The sequence below is a fragment of the Eumetopias jubatus genome, unplaced genomic scaffold (assembly GCF_037043125.1).
Source record: "Eumetopias jubatus isolate StellerSeaLion01/CBP00866 unplaced genomic scaffold, mEumJub1_p1.0 scaffold_10, whole genome shotgun sequence".
Lineage (NCBI taxonomy): Eukaryota > Metazoa > Chordata > Mammalia > Carnivora > Otariidae > Eumetopias > Eumetopias jubatus.
In genome coordinates, this window is record NW_028274816.1 from 101802603 (window position 1) to 101823400 (window position 20798).

The window sequence follows — 20798 nt, forward strand, 5'->3', positions numbered from 1 at the left end:
GAACTCTGTCCCATTATGTCAAATGCCAAGATGTTCAGCCATTCCTACTTTGCAAAGCACTGGGTAGGGAAGATCCTCCTACCTTGCACATTAAATTATTTTTTTTTAAACTAAGTTTCTAAATCTCCCAACAAACAAATAGACAAAAAACCTTACCAACTAAAATTTTCATCACCTTATAAAGCTCATAGTTGAGGAGGAACTCTCTCCTCTTCTTACACATCGGTATTACCAAACCTGGAACCAGACGTCATGCTCTAATTTTCATAGAAAGTTAATTTTCTTTTGGCCTCGATAAGTAACAAAAGTATATAAAGCTGAAATTTAAAATAAGGGGAAAAAAACATATAGTCCAAATCATACCAACACAGGTGGGGCTCGAAAATGTCTATGCATCTGTCAGTATACATCACAGGTACACAGAGGATGGAAGTTAAGAGGAAAAGAGCAGTACTTCCTATTCGCAGATCAGGGTAGGGGGACACATAAGGGCTCCTCTGCGGGAGAGTCAGATTCAGGTGGTACCATGCAGTGTTACTGCTCTGAGCTCCCTTTACAAGACCTACTCCACGGGACGCAATTTTCTTGTCTTACAGTCACAGGATCCTCCAGGGGGTTCTCGATTTCAGCCTGTCGCAGGAACACGTTTCCCCGGCAGACCCGCCAAAGCATGCGCTCAAAAGTAGGGATGCGCTCCCGGTTAATCACACCAGCCACGAAACTGTGGGAAGAAGAGCCAGATGGGGAACTCTATTCCACGCCATGTGTTGGAAGGCTTTAAGACAAAGAAGGGAAGTGAGGGGAGGGGGCAAACATGACAACACAAGACTAAGCAATGTTATGTCAAAACGGCTCCCAAAGTTTTCTTCCAAGAACCAGCAGAGAGTTGACAGAACAGCTCAGGAACTGAATCCAAAGTGACATAGGAATACCTCTCAAGAGGCTCAAAAGAGAACACATCCTGGAAACAAGTGAATGCCCAGCCTCGCTACTCTATTGACAGCAAACATGAATGTGACCCCACTGAGTTATGGAGGGTTGAAACAGTACTCACCCAAGTCTTAAAGGTGTGCCTCTTCCCATCTCACTTGGCTCCAAGAGGGACGAGGACTCTTCCAACAAGTCTGGATCCGCCATCTGCTGATGATGCAATTCAGCCTGAATTCACAAATCAATTAATATCTAATGAAAATAGTTAGTGGCATGCAGGGAACGAGGAACCAGGAGGTAAGTTCAGAAAATAAAGATGGAAAAGAAAAAAACCACCAAAAGAGACACATACCCATGAAAAGAATAGGGGAAGAAAACAAAGGAAAGAAACAAGAGGAAAAGAAAGCTTAACTGCCCCAGTAAAGCATCGGGGAAATGGTTTTTGAAATAAAGAATAAAGGAAAAAAAAACACTAAATAATAGTGACAATGTATAAATCTGTTATTTGGTGGAAACCATTTTATCTGTTTCCCTGAACGAGCCATGAAAGTACTAGGAAATACCTGTGCATGCGGATGGAAGCGGAAATGTTTCTCCATTTTCAGCAAAACCAAAGCAGCTCTGAAGATACTCTCAACATCAAATTTCCAGGCAGCTAGAAACTAGAATTTTCCCTGGGTGGGAATGTGGAAGATGGAGACTCTCTTTCCAAGGAAGAAAGCAAGGCACAGCCACCGTCCCAAGCACAGTGTGAACAGGAGAAAGGCGGAAGGGGCATTTCCACGTGTCTGGGTTTCCATGCTCTTCAAAATTCAGAACACGAGAGCTTTCAGCATGGCCACCGTATAAAATGCCCCAAGCCATGGGATTTAAAGAGTATTTCTTTCTCCAAAAGGAGACGCAGCACAGCAGCTGGTCAGGCCTAGACCTCCACTGCATCAACAGAAGGAAGAAAAAGTGAAAACCTATCTGAATGTCCTAGTTTATAACCAGGTATCTAGGAATATTAAAAAGTTCATGTTAGGCTATATAGTTTAAGGGTCACTGAGAACAAAGTGGAAACCAATAATCTCAATCAAGTGAAGATAATGTAACTGATAATAAGCCAATATAGAGCATGTAGACAGTTTAACTGTTCAGATTTAAAATGATTTCCACCATGACAGTTTATACAATGAAATGAAGGAGGAGAGGGACCTTCTCAGATAGAGGTCTATACTTCCTAAACTCTCTCTACCCAACACATCCTACTACCTTTTAGTCTTATCAGGAAGAAGAAGCTGCTCTAAAAAATAAAGGCCAATCAAATTCTCTACCACCTGATCTTCCCAACTTTAATATCCACATACTGCTTGTTTGACCAAAGACTAGAAATCAGCCAGAAGAATCCTCCTTTTCAAAAGCAAAACTAAACGAAAAAAAATCAGGAGAATTTTTCTCTATCATTTTCATTCCAAACATCAATTTGATTCTCTTCCTGTTAACCCTGCGATCAAAAAATGTCACAAAGGAACCTCACTTGATAAGTGATAGGACCATAAAGGTAAAGTCAAGGGGTGCGGGGGAAGGCTTTAGGATTGAGTATAAACCTGAGGATATAAACCAAATGATAAGGCTGAAAGACTAAAAAAAAAAAGAAAAAGAAATTTGGGGGGAAGTGACTTCTAAAAGTTGATGCAGGATCAACATTCAACTTTACCCCCCACCCCAGCTGAATGAAAGAAGGGACGGAATGGAATGGAAAGGAAAAGGAAGGAAGGAAGGAAGGAAGGAAGGAAGGAAGGAAGGAAGGAAGGAAGGAAGGAAGGAAAGAAGGAAGGAAAGAAAGAAGGAAGGAAGGAAGGGCACTGAGTACGTCAGAGGGCAGACAAATACTGTCATGAGATGTGAAAAAGTTTAAGATGAGATAATGGGGGCAACAGATTTCCACTTGCTATCGAATGGAAGTTTAGGGGGCTTTTTTTGGTTTCTACTTAATATCAAATCAGCTGATTGCAAGCCATAGGCAACTCATTTTAAGGATCTAGATGACTGGGGCGCCTCGGTGGCTCAGCTGTTTAGCGTCTGCCTTCGGCTCGGATCATGATCCCAGGGTCCTGGGATCGAGCCCCACATCGGGCTCCCTGCTCAGCGGGAAGCCTGCTTCTCCCTCTCCTACTCCCCCCTGCTTGTGTTCCCTCTCTTGCTGTCTCTCTCTCTCTGTCAAAAAATAAATAAAAATCTTAAAAAAAAAAAAAAAGGATCTAGATGACTACCTCATTTCAACTTTGTTCTTGGGATGTCCCTTGGCAAAAACCAGTGAAACTGACTGCTACCCACAAGACTTCTGCCTACTTCCCTGTATGGTTCACAAGACCTGCTTTCAGTAAACCCAAAAGATCAGGCACAGCGCAAACATATGTGCTCTATAGGGGACAACTGATGGAGCAGCAAAAAGCACTGAGCAACAAGACTACTCTGTAGTCCACTACTCACCTGGGACTCTAGGCGTAAAAAAAACTGCAGTAGAATTAAAATTAAGTGAAAACTTGCAATAATATTCTAATTAATAATTTCACTACTTCATACTTAAGAATCCTAAATCTTACAGAGGGAAGTCAAACATTTTTAAGTAAAATAACTGGGCCTCATGGGGAACTAGGGGGACCAGAACTGCTCACTGAAGGCCTTTAAGACAATCTCTAAAACTGCATCATGGGGTATCTGAATCCTATTCTGGGTTCTCTAATAACAAAAACAACACTACCAATGTGCGTCTGAATTACTTGCTATGCTCTTTGGTTCACCTTTCCCCCAGTCAGAACACGAAAACCATGCCCTGAAAGAGGAAGCAGCAGCATCTCAGCAGCGCCCTGTCGACAGCACATCCAGTTCAAGCTGTGTTAATTACCAAGAGCAAACACTTTTACTTCCATCTATATTGAGAGAGAAATCACATTTCATCACTTAAGGTGTTCACCCAAGCCCCAAGGGAGATGGCAGATGGGAAAGAAAAGTAAAGTAAAGCAGATGGATGGAAGACTCAGAAGGAAAGGAAGGCAGGGACCTGCATGCCATTAACCATTACTTTTCCAGTCTTCTTTACGCTCTCATAGGTTAGGGTACTTATGGTAAAAGATGCAGAGAACTCTCTCCAGCTCTTACAGTTCTTCATAAGCAAGAAGACTGAGAAAAGGATAATCATTAACAAGTCATTTTAAATACTCTGGATAAGAAATGGCTATGTCGAATTTGCAATCATCTTAAATCATAAGAATGTTCAATTTATGTTTACTCTTCCCCTTCCAGACATCTTGCCAATCATGACCGCTATGCCTAAAGATGGAAAGAATCATTTTCTGATTGAGCCATTTTCTGCTAACTCATTATTATAAATTATTGATCATGTTCACCAAATTTTATAAAAAAAGAAGGGTTTGAACTGTCGTGTTTTAGGCCATTTGCAAACATTGTCGTTTCAGGCATGGAAGACAATCTCGTGAAAAAAATTACGTTTCCAAGATTTGAGGGTCCCAAGTTTATCTTTTGCATTATTTGAAGCGTGCACTCACATGCACAGATGCACTTACTCTGTGAGGTCTCATTTCCTGTCAAGGCAGCTGTCTGGCAACAGCAGGGCAAGGGCAAGGGCCATTGAAAGGGACCTGGCTGAGCCTCTGAGCCTAGTGGTAGGCCTCCATAAGGCACTGACTCTGCACTCGGAGAAGAAAGGCAGAGTAGCTCTTGCCAGAAGACTCCCCGCACTATCGTAAGGGTGCTAGGAACAAGAGAGACTAATGACAAAAGCAGCCAAAGAATCTCTCACAGCCAAGGCCTCATGCTCAAAAGTACTTCGAGATTATTACCAAAAAAAAAAAAAAATTTTGTGTGAGTAAAGGGGAAAGCAACCTACTGTGGATGGAGCATGAAGGTCATGAAGACTTCCAGCCTGCCTTCTCAGCATGGGTGTTTCATGTTTAGATTTATTAAGAAAAGAAAAGAAAAGAAAATTCCTAAATCCAGAACTTAGGATTTTAAAACTGTGATCAACTTTCCAAGTGATTTTTATTTTGTTTTTAGTATCTTGTTTTTAGTAACATTAACAATTCAAGTAACTACTGCCCATAAGGGAGTCCATTTGTCAGTCTTTATTCAGATTTTGTCTCAGAATGAACTAGACAAGGAAGCCTATTCCATCCCTTAAACTCAGGAGGTTATGAAAGACATATGCATACATTTCAGCAACATCTAGCAATAAACTAAGACTGTATCAAAAAGGGAAGAAGGGGGGAGGGCAAAAGAATTAAGCCCCAAATGATGCTCAAAGTACCTGAGCTTTGATTCTGAGGCCAGTTGAAATTGGATCTGCGGGCAGCAGTTTAGACACATTTAGAAAAGCACATATCTGTGAGCATATGGAGGCACTGTGTTCTGGTATGTTTCCTGATATGACTAAGCGATGCATTCCTTAAGCACAGGGACCATGTCTTATTCATCTTGTGCCTCACAAAGAGTAGGTGCTCATTAAATGTTCAGTGACTTAATGAATATAAATACAATAACAGTTTAGGCAGTGAGCAACTGGAATTCCAGATTATTGTTCATTAAAACCATTTGGCAAAAGTGGCCATGCCTGTTGCAAAAGACCTGAAACACATGGAAAGAGTTAATCACACTGCCCACACCCTCTAATGTGATGAGATATCGGGGACTGGTGAAAGAAGTTTCTGTCAGTCTCAAAATTCTCCACTCAGTGAGCTAGCTGAATATTCACACCAAACCTCTCTTGATACATAGCCAGATTCTGATTCTTGGGATGATCACGCAATTAAATTCATATGAGGTTTTGCCCATTCCCTTGCCCCAACAGATTTTTTTAATTAGCATGGCTTCTCTGAGTCAGTCCTTAGTTACTGAGGAATGTATCACATATTCAGCTTTCTGAAGCCCAGTGGTTTACAAACTAGTGTACCTCAGCGTCACCTTGTGAAAACAGATTGCTGGGCCCCACCCTCAGAGTTTCTGATTCCCTGAGTCTAGAGTGAGAACTAGTAATGTGCATTCTGACAAGTTCCCGGGTGAGGCTCATGCTGCTGGTTACAGAGCCCGTGCTCCAGTCTAGAGGGCTAGAGAGTTGGTCTTTACTTAAAAGACAGATATTAAAAGTAGAACTGATAATACACCACGTGGGACATCTGGGTGATTCAGTGGGTTAAACGTCTGCCTTCAGCTCAGGTCATGATCCCAGGGTCTTGGGATGGAATCCCACGTCAGGCTCCCTGCTCAGCAGGGAGACTGCTTCTCCCTCTCCCCATTGCTCATGCTCTCTCTCTCAAATAAATAAAATCTTCCAAGAAAGAGAGAGAGAGAATACATCATGTACTAACTAAAACGGGCCTTCTATTTTTAAAAAGCTTTGCCAAATTTTTTTGTTGTTGTTGAGCAAAGGAAACAAAGAATGTTATGGAAGGCACACTGAATAGTGACTGGACCAATAGCTGAAGTGTCTGATATTGCTAATCCGGTGGCAAAGACACCTTACTGTAAAAAACAAAGTTGCCGATATCTTAGGCCACCAATAAAGCAAGTCCAGGCTAAAAGCTAAGACTTCTCTCCAGGTGTAATTAGAAGGAAGTCTTCTGAAAGTCTTGCTCCCATGCCTTTCCATAGGCTCACCTCAGCAAACTGTCATGTGCAACCTACATTTTTAACCCAGGAACTGATTTACATTTTTCCCTATAAAGTAGTGCAACTGAGTTTCCATGAAAATCCAGGAATTTCAAAACAGGCATCCTACCAGTATTTCCATACAACATAAAGAAAAACTCTTGAAAAATTAAAATGTGACATGTGCTACGTGGATAGTTACAAATGTGCTCATGATTGATAAGCAAACATAGAGAATAAAATAAAAATAAAAACTTGATGATAAAAAGTTCAGAGGTTAAAACTTCATTACAATTTCATGTAGGACTGAATATTTCTTGTTGCTTTAACTTTTACCTTACCTTAAGCCTTTACTTACCTTAAAATATAATGTAAAAATTTCAACTATGTATATACAACTACTTTAGGGCTCCTTTCCCCATCTTGTGATGAAAAATTGCAGAAAATGCAAAAATATACAAAACCATGACTGGCTGTGTACTGCATGAAAAATGGAACATAATCGGACATTTCCTCAACTAAAACAGTGCAAAAATGGTATTACTTTCAAACTAGCAAATTAAAATAATTTCTGGAATAACAACATGGCCCGCTTGTGCAGGTGTGATAGATATCAGCTGCTCAAATACTAAAAGAAACAATAGTCTGACCTCATCGAAAAACTGCTGAGTTTTGCGAAGTATAAATTTTAGTTCAGTCAGTTCCAGGAAATTTCTCTTCAGAGCTTCCTGGTTTGTGTTGATTTCCTTCAGTTCATTTTCAATCTTCTCAAAATTGGCCTACAGGAAAAAAAAAATCAAACTATTAACTTAAACTAACTTCAATATGCTTGTTCTGAAAGACAGATGAATTCATCTATCCCACAGAATTCTTGCAACCTTACGGTTCAAACATATTTTATATCTACCCAGCAAATATGTGATTTTACCAGGGCAATTTTCTTTATGAAAATTTTTTGCTTAGCATCATCTGTCTTTATCTATCGGTTCTATTACACACTTGGTTGAATTTCTCAGGGGACTTTGGATGGATAAAATAAATATTGAAAAGTCTATTGCTTATTCATTTAGTCTATGAGATTAATAAATTGCTAGATAAGTTGACATTAATCCAATAAGGTTTCAATAAGGCAATAAGCATTTATTTGGTGGCATGTGATATCATTCAAGATAGTGCTCTATAATAAGTCTCCACAAGAAACTCACAAGCAAGAGACAATGCGGACAACGGCAGCAAGAATTCCTCTACTCTCCATCCACACAGGAAAATAATTTCTGCATTTAAGTAGAAAGAAATGTATCTGGCTTCCTTAGAAGAACTGTTTACCTCTAAGTCAATCATGTCCCGGGGGAAGGGCACCTCTGGGTTTTCACCAGTGTCCATAATGGGGATATTAGCTTTTCTTATCTCTTTCTCAACAAATCCTAAAATGACAGAATCAAAACATTCATGTATAGCATAGGCCTGGAATTGCCAATATTTAAGGAAAAAAAATAAGAGCGAAAACCTGGCTAAAAAGAGCTTTGTTTTATAAAGATACTTTCATATAAAACAAGCACAACAGGGCGCCTGGGTGGCTCAGTCGCTAAGCGTCTGCCTTGGGCTCGGGTCATGATCCCAGGGTCCTGGGATCGAGTCCCACATCGGGCTCCCTGCTCAGCGGGAAGCCTGCTCTCCCTCTCCCATTCCCCCTGCTTGTGTTCCTGCTCTCGCTGTCTCTGTCTCTGTCAAATAAATAAATAAAATCTTAAAAAAAAAAAAAAGCACAACATGTAAATCCTTTTTCCTCTACATTCCTCTTCTTCCACTGCACACTCTCTAAATCACAGCTACCCCAAAGAGGACTGTCATCCCACAACCATCTTCTTTCCCTCTTCTGATCTTAAAAGCTCATCTGCTTCAGTTCTCCGCCCTGTGCGACTAGTACTCCAGAGGTACGATGGTTGTTTGTAGACACTGTTTGCCGAGTTCCAGAAGAGCGCAATTCCATAGAGTATTTGACATTTAGCATACTAGTGAAACAACTCCAGATCAAAAGGGTTTCATAAAATTTGAAAACAATCAGATCAGTTTTAACAAAACAAAAACCAAAAAGCATGACACAGTGTAAGGCCCCAAAATACCAGAAGAGAAAGTGGTAACTAGTGACTTTTTGAGGGCAGAGACCAAATTCACCCATCAGCTAACTGAAAGCTGACATAGTATAGTAGCAAGATCATTGGTTTGGAAGCCAGAGAGAACAACCGAGATTCAAATACTGATTCCAGCATAACTGCTTATGTTCTTGGGCAAGTCACTTAACCTCTCTGATCTTTGGTTCCTCCCTCCCTTCCTCCTTTCCTTCCTCCCTCCCTTTCTTCCTTCCTTCCTCTCTCTATTTTTAAATAATCTCTACACCCAACGTGGGGCTCGAACTCATGACCCTGAGATCAGAAGTCAGATGCTCTACCAATTGTGCCAGCCAGGCACCCCAGCTTCCTGATTTATTAAATGAGGTAACACCCACCTGAAGGAATATTGTGAGGAATGACTGAAATAAAGTATATGAACACCCCAAATCTCAATAGGACCCTAACAAATGTGTTAGTTTCTTCCCTCATAGAAAGGTCAAATAAAAAGGTGGCTATGCTGACATCTAAAATAGAGAGTGGGGCACCTGAATGGCTCAGCTGGTGGAGTGTGCAACTCGTGATTTCAGAGTCGTGGGTTCGAGCCCCATGTTGGATATAGAAATTGCTTAAAAATAAGATCTTCAGGGAAGCCTGGGTGGCTCAGTCGTTAAGCGTCTGTCTTCTGCTCAGGTCATGATCCCAGGGTCCTGGGATCAAGTCCCACATCAGGCTTCCTGCTCTGCATGAAGCCTGCTTCTCCCTCTCCCACTCTCCCTGCTTGTGTTCCTGCTCTTGTGCTAATAAATAAATATTTTTTAAAAATAAATAAAATAAAATCTTTAAAATAAATAATTATTGGGGTATCTGGATGGCTTAGATGGTTAAGCGTCTGCCTTCGGCTCAGGTCATGACCTCCAGGTCTTGGGATCAAGCACCAAGTTGGGCTCCCAGCTCAGCAGGAGTCTGCTTCTCCCTCTCCCTCTGCCTTTCCCCCTGCTTGTGCTCCCTCTGTTTCTCTCTCTCTTAAATGAATAAATAAAATCTTTAAAATAAATAAATTAAATACAATAAAAATTATTTAATAAAATAAAATAAGATGGTGGTCTGCGTCCTCTCAGAATTCTATAATGCAATACTGCTATAAAACCTTTCCCACAAAAAAATAACCAATATGTTCAGTTGGCAGCCTTGTCATCTCAAACGAGGTTTCCTAGCCCCAATACCACAAAATCTACTTGTACACAAGAAATTCATCTTAATATCAGGATTGTAAGACTATTCTTCCTTTCTTTTTCTCCTGCAGTATTTTCTTTTGTTAAGAGGACTAGTGTCTCTTAATTTAAGACAAATGACTCATTATAGGAACATGATACAGAACTAAAATGCACATACGAAGCTTTCGATCCATTTCTTCACATCTTCTAACTTCATTCACAAATTTCCGCTGGAAAACATTCACATCTGGATTTAACTGCAAAATAAGAAGACAATGCCACATATTTAAATACTGCATCTACTTTCTGTTTCACAAGCAACACCCTGCAAAGTGAAAATCTAGTATTTTGTTTCAGTGTACGATGCAACACTAACAAAAATGGCCTACTAATCTACATAACCTGCTTCGGGGCCAATCACAACAACTGAAGGTAAAAACCCCTCCCTCACTATAGCACCATATTACTGGAATGGAGGCAAATTAGATAAAATAGTATGGTACAAAATGGTCTTCCCAGGCCAAAGTCAGTGAGCTCCCCTGACCAAAAATTTGAGCAACGGATGTAATAGAAGCTCTGCCAGGTTTTCCTTCTCTTCCTCCCCATCAGAAGATACAGAAAGCAAACTTCTCTTATTCTTCTGTCCCAGGTCTTCACTTCCTAGGGGACAGGCTGGTTTATTCATTCATACAACACAAGTAATTTTCAAAGCAATGTGACAGATACTCTGGGCAATACAAACAAAAATAAAACAAGTTCCTACTTGCTAAGAAGCCTGCAATCTAATAAAGAAAAAGGATGAACACAACCAATTAAGATACCATGTGATAAATTCCAGAAAAGTAATACAGATAAGGGGCGCCTGGGTGGCTCAGTCGATTAAGTGTCTGACTTTTGGTTTCAGCTCAGGTCATGATCAGGTCGTGATCAGGTCGGCCTCTGCACTTAAGTGTGGAATCTGCTTAAGATTCTCTCACCCTGGGCCGCCTGGTGGCTTGGTTAAGCATATGCCTTTGGCTCAGGTCATGATCTCAGGGTCCTGGGATTGAGCCCCGCGTCAAGCTCCCTGCTCAGTGGGGAGTCTGCTTCTCCCCCTCTTCTGTACCCCCCACCACTTGTGCTTCTCTCCCTCAAATAAATAAAACCTTTAAATAAAAAAATAAAAAGAGTGGGGCGCCTGGGTGACTCAGTCGTTAAGCATCTGCCTTCGGCTCAGGTTGTGATCCCGGGGTCCTGGGATCAAGCCCCATGTCAGGCTCCCTGCTCGGCGGGAAGCCTGCTTCTCCATCTCCCACTCCCCTTAATTGTGTTCCCTCTCTCACTGTCTCTCTCTCTGTCAAAAAATAAATAAAATCTTAAAAAAAGAGTAAAAAAAAAGATTCTCTCACCCCTTTCCCTTTGCCCCCCCTTGCACATGTGTACACACACTCTCTCTAAAACAAATAAATAAAATTTAAAAATGTGCTTAAAAGTAATACAAAAAAAATTTAGGGGCGCCTGGGTGGCTCAGTCGTTAAGTGCCTGCCTTCGGCTCAGGTCATGGTCCCAGGGTCCTGGGATCGAGCCCCACATTGGGCTCCCTGCTCTGCGGAAAGCCTGCTTCTCCCTCCCCCAAACCCCCTGCTTGTGTTCCCTCTCTTGCTGTGTCTCTCTCTGTCAAATAAATAAATAAAATCTTCAAAAAAATGTTTTTTTTTAAAGTAATACAAATAAAGAACTATAACTACTCACTCAACATTTATGAAGCACCAACTATGTGCAGGGCACCATATTAGGCGCTGGTATAAATACAAAAGGATATGTCTGAGCTTTGAGGAGCTATCAGACCCGTAGATGAGACAGACACAAACTAAATAAATACAATTTGTTGTGATAAATGTTTTTTTAAAAGTAAATATTGTTGTCAGTTTTTTATACAATTAAACATATACCTACCTACTTTATGACTGAGCATTCCACTACTAGGTATTTGCTTAGGAGAAATGAAAACATGTCTACAGAGACTCGTACAAGAATGTTTACAGCAGCTTTATTCACAATAGCCTCAAACTGGCAATGTTCCAAATATCCAACAACAGGAGAACAGATAAAGACATTGTGGTGTATTCATGCAATGGAATACTACTCTGCAATAAAAGAGAATCAACTATAGATACACATAAAAACAGAAACATCTCAACACTAGTTTGAGTTTAAAAAGTCAGACATAAGGCTTTGCAGTGTATGATTCTCTTTACATTAAGTTCAAGAACACGCAAAACTAATCTATGATAGGTAGAAACCAAAACAGTGGAGAATGACCAGAAGTAGGCACAAGATACCCTTCTGGGCTGACGGAAATATTCTGTATCTTGACTGGGGTGGTGTTTGCAAAGACATAAAAATTTACCAAATCATCAAACTGTACTCTTAAGGTCTATGCATTTCAGTGAATATAAATTTTACATCCATAAAAAACACGGGGGGGGGGGAGGAAGAAAAGGAAAGAAAAGGGAGAAAGAATGAAACAACGCAAGAAAGAAATGAACATATGCAAGAATAAGTATGAGAAAAAAATGAGTAACTGAGTTGAAAAAATGTACAAAGGAAAACCTGAGCTGGGACTCTGGGGGAGAAGGCAGAGTTCACCAATCAGAAATAGGCAGAATGAAGCAGAAAGACAATGACAAGTGACTCAGAGACATAAATAAATCATATATTCAGAGAAGGGGAAAAATTGTTCCATAGGCAGAATGGAATCAAATAATCTGATTTTCTAAAAAAACACTTCTTAAAGATTTACTTTTTTTAAGATTTTATTTATTTATTTTGACAGAGAGAGAGAGAAACAGCAAGAGAGGGAACACAAGCGAGGGGGTGGGAAAGGGAGAAGCAGGCTTCCTGCTGAGCAGGGAGCCCGATGTGGGGCTCAATCCCAGGACCCCGGGATCATAACCTGAGCCAAAGGCAGACGCTTAACGACTGAGCCATGCAGGCGCCCCTAAAGATTTACGTTTTTGAATAATACTGTGTATGAAGAATAAATTGTTAAGAGGGATAGAATGATAATGGAGAAACTAGTAAGGACATTATTGGCATCATTATATTAATATTAGAGAGAATCTAAGACAAAAAGCATTATTAGAGATTATGAGAATCACTACAAACAATTTCCAGGAAGATGCAACAATCTTAAACTTGGATGTCTCTAATAAAATGTTTGTTTTTTTCACCAAGCAGGCAGTATCTTGGCCTTCCATTCAGAAATTTCCACTTCAATAAACATGAAACTGAAGCAAAAGTAGCCACAAGACTACTCTACTGGTTTCACTATCTGTAGGCAAAGTTCAACTGCAGCCAGTGTCAGGTAAGGCATCTCAAAATATTTGGGCAAGGCATCCTCAAAATATTTCCTACAGAAATTAACAGAACCACAAGGTGACACTGACAAATCTGTCTATGTAGTGGAAAATTTTAAATACAATTTTAAATTATTGATACATTGAGTCTACCAAATATTAGTAAGGACAGAGAAAATGTGAACAACCTAATTAATAAGCTTAATCTAAAATATATATACATACACACAATTTTTTTATCCCAGCATCCAAGAGTTCTCTCTTTAAGAATTCATTATGAAAACTGACCACAAAATAGGTCATATAGCAAATCCCAGTAAAGATCTTTACTATACAGATAATGTTCTATGATAATGCAATTAAGTTAGAAATCAATATCAAGGGGCACCTGGGTGGCTCAGTCAGTTAAGCATCCAACTCTTGGTTTCAGCTCGGCTCATGATCTCAAGGTTGTGAGATAGAGCCCTATCTGTCTCCTTGCTCAGTGGGGAGTCTGCTTGAAGATTCTCTCCCTCTGCCCCTTCCCCCACTAGCGCACACATGCTCTCTCACTTTCTTTCTCTCAAATAAATAAATAAATAAATCTTAAAAAAAAATCAATATCAAAAATACAACCTAGGGTGGCCTGGGTTGCACAGTTGGTTGAGTGGCCAACTCTTGGTTTTAGCTCAGGTCATGATCTCAAGGATCATGAGATCAAGCCCCACACAGGGCTCTGCACTGCTTAAGACTCTCTCTGTCCCAGGGCACTGGGATGGCTCAGTCGGTGCAGTGTCCGACTCTTGATTTCAGCTCAGGTCGTAATCTCGGGGTCATGCGATCGAACCCCGCGTTGGGCTCCATGCTCAGCATGGAGTCTGCTTGGGATTCTCCTTCTCCCTCTGCCCCTCGACCCGCACATACTCTCTCACTCTCTCTCTCTAAATTAAATAAATAATATCTTTTTAGCATACTCTCTCACTCTCTCTCTAAAATAAATAAATAAAATCTTTTTTAAAAAAGACTTTCTCCCTCTCCCTCTGGCCCTACCCCCTGGCTCTGTGCATGCACTCTCTCGCTAGATTAATTAAAAAACAAACAAACAAACCACAACCTAAACAGTATATTTGGAAATTCTAAAATAGTCCTAAATAATTCATGACTCAAAGAAGAAATCATAATAAAATTCTTAAGGGCACCTGGGTGGCTCAGTTGTTAGGTGTCCTACTCTTGGTTTCAGCTCAGTTCATGATCTTGAGGTTGTGAGATTGAGCCCCACATGTGCGCTCAATGTGGAGTCTGCCTCAGATTCTTTCTCCCGCTCCCCCCTACTCTGCTCCTCTCCCTGGTCACGCTCTCTCTCTAAAATAAATAAATAAAATCTTTAAAATTAAAACAAGAGAATTATTTAAAAAAATTCTTAAAATATCTGGAATGGAATGATAATGAAAATGTAAAGATCAGGGGTGCCTGGCTACCTCAGTTGGTGGAACATGTGACTCTTGATCTTGAGGTTGTGAGTTCAAGCCCCACATTTGGCATGGAGCCTACTTAAAATTTTTTTTAAATGTAAAGACCAAACTTTGTGGGATGCAGCTAAAGTACTATTTAAAAGGAAATTCAGGAGTGCCTAGGTGGCGTAGTCGGTTAAGCATTCAACTCTTGGTTTCAGCTCAGGTTGTGACCTCAGGGTCATGAGATTGAGTCCTGCGTTGGGCTCCATGCTCGGCACGGAGTCTGTTTGAAACTCTCTCTCTGCCCCTCCTCCCTGCCCTCTCTAAAATAAATAAATAAATAAAAAAAAAGAAATTTATAGCCTTAAATGCATGTAATAGAAAAGACTAAAAATGAATGTGCTAAGTGTTCAAGAAGTGAGAACAAGGTAACAGAAGGCAGAAAACAATAAACAGCAGAAATGAATGAAAGTCCGAGAGAAGATCCACCAAACCAAAAGCTGTTTTTGGTTTTGTTACATTTTTTATTTTATTATTTTCTAAAAGCTGGTTATTTAAAAAGACAAAATAGAGGCTCCTGGGTGGCTCAGTTGGTTTTAAGTGTCTGCCTTTGGCTTGGGTCATGATCCCAGGGGCCTGGGATGGAGCCCTGTGTCGGGCTCCCTGCTCAGCAGGAAGCCTGCTTCTCCCTCTCCCTCTGCCACTCCCTCTGCTTGTGCACTCTCTCTCAATATCTCTCTCCCTGTCAAATAAATAAATAAAATCTTAAAATAAATAAAAGACAAAATAGACAAAATTTTATAAGACTGAGGGAAGGCATAAATAAATACAAGAATTTAAAAAGGCAACTATAGTGCTTGCTTTGGCAGCATGTATGCAAAAAAAAAAACTGGAACGATACAGAGAAGATTAGCATGGCCCCTGCACACAGATGATGCACAAATTCACAAAGTGTTCCATATAACAAAAAAATAAATAGGCAACTATAGATGGAGATTTTTAAAAATACTAAAATGAGCATTATGCCAATAACTTCTCAGAAACTTTGGATTACAAAGATTTTCTAGAAAAATAAAACTTATCAAAACTGACAAGAAAGGAAAAAAACAGAATAAGCCTATAATCAGTAAAGAAATTTCAAAGGCTAAAATATATCCATCTAAAAATATCAGGCCTGGGGCACCTGGGTGGCTCAGTTGTTAAGCGTCTGCCTTCGGCTCAGGTCATGATCCCAGAGTCCTGGGATCAAGCCCCACATCAGGCTCCCTGCTCTGCAGGAAACCTGCTTCTCTCTCTCCCACTCCCCCTGCTTGTGTTCCCTCTCTCACTGTGTCTCCCTCTGTCAAATAAATAAATAAAATGTTAAAAATATATATCAAGCCTAAATCCATCAAAATCCTAGAAGAGAACACAGGCAGCACCCTCTGTGATCTCGGCTGCAGCAACTTCTTGCTAGACATGTCTGCAAAGGCAAGGGAAACAAAGGCAACAATCAACTATTGGGACTTTGTCAAGATAAAAAGCCTTTGCACAGCAAAGGAAACAGTCGAAAAAACCAAAAGACAACTGACAGAATGGGAGAAGATATTTGCAAATGAGTTATCAGATAAAGGGCTAGTATCGAAAATCTATAAAGAACTCATCAAACAACACCCAAAGGAACAAAAAAATCCAATCAAGAAATGGGCACAGACATATCTCCAAAGAAGACATCCAAACGGCCAACAGACACATGAAAAAATGCTCAACATCACTTAGCATCAGGGAAATCCAAATCAAAACCTCAATGAGATACCCCTCACACCAGTCAGAATGGCTAAAATTAACAAGTCAGGAAACAACAGATGTTGGCGGGGATGCGGAGAAAGGGGAACCCTCCTACACTGTTGGTGGGAATGCAAGCTGGTGCAGCCACTCTGGAAAACAGTATGGAGGTTCCTCAAACAGGTGAAAATAGAGCTACCCTATAACCCAGCAATTGCACTATTGGGTATTTACCCCATAGATACAAATGTAGGGATCTGAAGGGGTACCTGCACCCCAATGTTTATAGCAGCAATGTCCACAATAGCCAAACTGTGGGAAGAGCTGATGTCCATCAACAGATGAATGGATAAAGATGTGGTATATGTGTACACACACACACACACACACACACTACACAGCTATCAAAAATGAAATCTTGCCATTCGCAACAGAACTAGAGGGTATTATGCTAAGCAAAATAAGTCAATCAGAGAAAGACAATTATCATATGATCTCACTGATATGTGGAATTTAAGAAAAAAAACAGAGGGTCATAGGAGAAGAGAGGAAAAAATAAAACAAGATGAAACCAGAGAGGGAGACAAACCACAAGAGACTCTTAATCATAGGAAACAAACTGAGGGTTGGAAAGATGGGATAACTGGGTGACGGACGTTACAGAGGGCATGTGATTTAATAAGCACTGGGTATTATATAAGACTGATGAGTCACAGACCTGTACCTCTGAAAGCAATAATACATTATATGTTAATTAAAAAAAAAAAGAAAAAATAAAAATAAAAATATCAGGCCTAGAGGCGCCTGGCTGGCTCAGTCATTGGAATGTGCGACTCTTGATCTCGGGGTTGTGAGTTCAAGCCCTACGTTGGGTGTAGAGCTTACTTGAAAAAGAAAAAAATAATAAAGTAAAAAGAACATCAGGCCTGGAAGGTTTAAAGATAGTTTCTACTAATCTTTCAAAGACTAGATAAGCCCAAATATTTGTAAAATTATTCCCAAAGAGGAAAAATGAAGGAACAGTCCTCAACTAGTAAGTAAGACTGGCCAGTAAAAACTTGGTATCAGATAAGAACAGTTTGAGAAAGGACAATACAAGCGAATATCACTTACTGATACAGTAGTTGCCCCTTATTCACAGTTTTAGTTACCTGTAGTCAAATGTAGTTTGGAAGCAAGTGATCCTCCTTCTGACACATAGTCAGAAAGTCAGTAGTAGCTCCATGCTGCGTCACCATGCCTACATCATTCACCTCACTGAGTCTCCTCACATAGGCATTTTATCCTTTCACATCCTCACAAAAAGGGTGAGTACAATAAGATATTTTGAGAGAGAGTGACCACATTCACATAACTTTCATCACAGTATACTGCTATAATTGTTCTATTTTATTACTGTTGTGTTAATCTCTTACTGTGCCTAATTTATAAACTAAACTTTATCATACGTATATACGTATAGCAAAAAACAATACATACATAGAGTTTAGTACTATCTGTGGTTTCAGGCACCCACGGTGGGTCTTGGAACGTATCCTCCATGGATAAGGAGGGGGACTACTGTATAAGTGAAAAGAATCCTAATACAACATTAGGAAACTGACCCTCCAAATTTTTTTGAAATACACCTCATGACCAAGTTGCATTTACCCAGGTTTGCAAGGATGATTTTACATTAAAAAAAAAAAACTATACAAATGGCCAATAAGCATATGAAAAGATGCTCCACATAATTGCCCATGAGGGAAATGCAAAACTACTATGAGATACAACTTCATAGTCATTAGGATGGCTATCATAAAATTTTTAATTTTTTTTCCAGATTTTATTTATTTATTTGAGAGAGAGTGAGCGAGTATGAGTGGGGGGGGGGAGCAGAGGGAAAGGAAGAGGGAGAAGCAGACTCCCCACTGAGCAAGGAGCCCAACAAAGGCTCAATCCCAGGACCCTGAGATCATGACCTGAGCCGAAGGCAGATGCTTAACTGACTGAGCCACCCAGGTGCCCCTATAATAATATTTTTTAAATGGAAAATAATAAGTGCTGGTGAGGATGAGAACCCTTGTACATTGCTGGTGGGAATGTAAAGGGGTGTGGCTGCTGTGAAAAGCAGTCTGTAGGTTCCTCAAAAAATTAAACACAGGGATGCCTGGGTGGCTCAGTTGGTTAAGCAACTGCCTTCGGCTCAGGTCATGATCCTGGAGTCCCGGGATAGAGTCCCACATCGGGCTCCCTGCTCAGCAGGGAGTCTGCTTCTCCCTCTGACCCTCTTCCTTCTCGTGCTCTCTAGCTCTCATTATCTCTCTCTCTCAAATAAATAAATAAAATCTTTAAAAAAAAAAATTAAACACAGGGGTGCCTGGGTGGCTCAGTCGTTAAGCATCTACCTTTGGCTGAGATCATGATCCCAGGGTCCTGGGATCAAGCCCTGCATCGGGCTCCCCGCTCCGCGGGAAGCCTGCTTCTCCCTCTCTCACTCCCTCTGCTTGTGTTCCCTCTCTCACTGTGTCTCTGTCAAATAAATAAAATCTTAAAAAAAAAAAATTAAACACAGAATTACCATATGACCCAGTAATTCTACCCGTAGGTATATACCCAAAAGAAATAAGAACTCAAATATCTGTACACAAATGCTTACAGCAACATTACTGACAAGAGTCAAAAAGTGGAAACTATCCAAATATGTTCATCACCTGATAAATGAATAAACAAACAGCAGTATTATACATATGATGGAATATCATTCAGCCATAGAAAGGAATGAGGTCCTAATACAAGCTACAACGTTGATGAACCCTGAAAACAATACACTAAGTGAAAGAATCAAGACACAAAAGGCAACATATCATATGATTCCAATTGTGTTTAATGTCCAGAATAGGGAAATCCATAGAGGCAGAGATAGATTAAGTAGTTGGCCAGGGCATGAGGAGTGACTACTAATGGGTACAGGGCTTCTTTTGAGGGTAATGAAATGTTCTGGAATTAGACAGTGGCGATGGTTGCACAACCCTGTGAATACACTAAAAACCAATGAATTGTACACTGTGAAATGGTGACTTTTTTGGCCTATCTCAATTAAAAAGAACATAGGCAGTAGAGTCAGACAGTCCAGGGGTACAGATCTGGGTGTCCTGGGCAGCTATTTTCATCTATGTCATAGGTTCCTAGTGGGGAGAATGAGAATGGTTAAGTTCCACTCTTCAAAAGTAGGTTCTACTTCTCAGGGGTGCTGTGAGGAATGCCTACAGTAATAATGTAAAATGCTCAACATGCATCAGTCAAAAAAATGCAAAATGTCCTTGTGATTTTAAGTGTTAGACAGTAAGGGACTGAACAGTAGAGAAGTATTTCAAAGAGAAGAGTGGATGAGGAGACAGATGAGTCACAGAAGATTTTGAACATGCTGAGTGAGAAAAATGTCTATTCAATTGTCTCTCTAAAACCCAGAGTGGTGGGCGCCTGGGTGGCTCAGTTGGTTGAGCAACTGCCTTCGGCTCAGGTCATGATCCTGGAGTCCCGGGATCGAGTCCCATATCGGGCTCCCTGCTTGGCAGGGAGTCTGCTTCTCCCTCTGACCCTCTTCCCTCTCGTGCTCTCTATCTCTCATTCTCTCTCTCTCAAATAAATAAATAAAATCTTTAAAAATAAAAAAAAGAGATACTATTTTAAAAAATAATAATAATAAATAAATAAATAAATAAAACCCAGAGTGGTATCTTTTTCAGAGAAGATAGATAACAACTCTATAGTTCTCTCTTATATCCGAAACTAAAATTCATTTTATTTATTTGTTTATTTATTTTTATTTTATTTTATTTGTTTATTTGACAGAGACAGAGTGAGAGCACAAGCAAGGAGACAGAGGGAGAGGGAGACGCAGGTTCCTCGCTGAGCAGGGAGCCCAACACGGGACTCGATCCCAGGGCCCTGGGATCATGACCCGAGCCGAAGGCAGCCACTTAACCGACTGAGCCACTCAGGCGTCCCCTAAAATTCATTTTAGTATGTGCACTTTTTCACAGGAAAAATAGATATAAAAAAGGAAGGACAGATACAAGCTGCAACATGGATGAACCTTGAAAACAGGCCAGATGAAAGAAGCCAGTCACAAAAGACTGCATATTATATGATTCCATTGACATGAAATGCTCAGAATAAGCAAACCCACCGAAATAGAAAGTAGATTAGTGGCTGTCAGGGGGCGGGAGGGGGAGGAGGGGATTGAGAGGAAATGGGCCGACTGTTAATGGGCTCAGGGTTTCTTGTCAGGGTAATAAAAATTCTAAAACGGACTGTGGTGATGGTTGTGTAACTCTTGTGTATATACTAAAAATCATTGAATTATACACTTCGAATGGA

General features: G+C 40.4%; 1 protein-coding gene and 1 pseudogene across 10 annotated transcripts in view; one reads left to right on the top strand and one right to left on the bottom strand.

Moving 5' to 3' along the window:
- Positions 1-20798, bottom strand: part of ATP6V0A1 (ATPase H+ transporting V0 subunit a1) — a 61722-nt gene that overhangs the window by 32157 nt on the left and 8767 nt on the right. For 3 of the 10 annotated variants that reach the window (XM_028093973.2, XM_028093977.2, XM_088028263.1), the window contains exons 3-7: positions 10080-10158; positions 7903-8000; positions 7227-7355; positions 1055-1158; positions 595-721 (exon numbers count right to left, since the gene is read on the bottom strand). In XM_028093973.2, the coding sequence (XP_027949774.1) occupies positions 595-721; positions 1055-1158; positions 7227-7355; positions 7903-8000; positions 10080-10158 (537 nt within the window). Of the gene's footprint in view, positions 1-594; positions 722-1054; positions 1159-7226; positions 7356-7902; positions 8001-10079; positions 10159-11836; positions 11856-17587; positions 17732-20798 lie in introns of those variants that run through there. The other 7 variants (XM_028093978.2, XM_088028265.1, XM_028093975.2 and 4 more) reach the window with 6 other exon arrangements.
- Positions 15541-15638, top strand: LOC114201409 (U6 spliceosomal RNA; annotated as a pseudogene).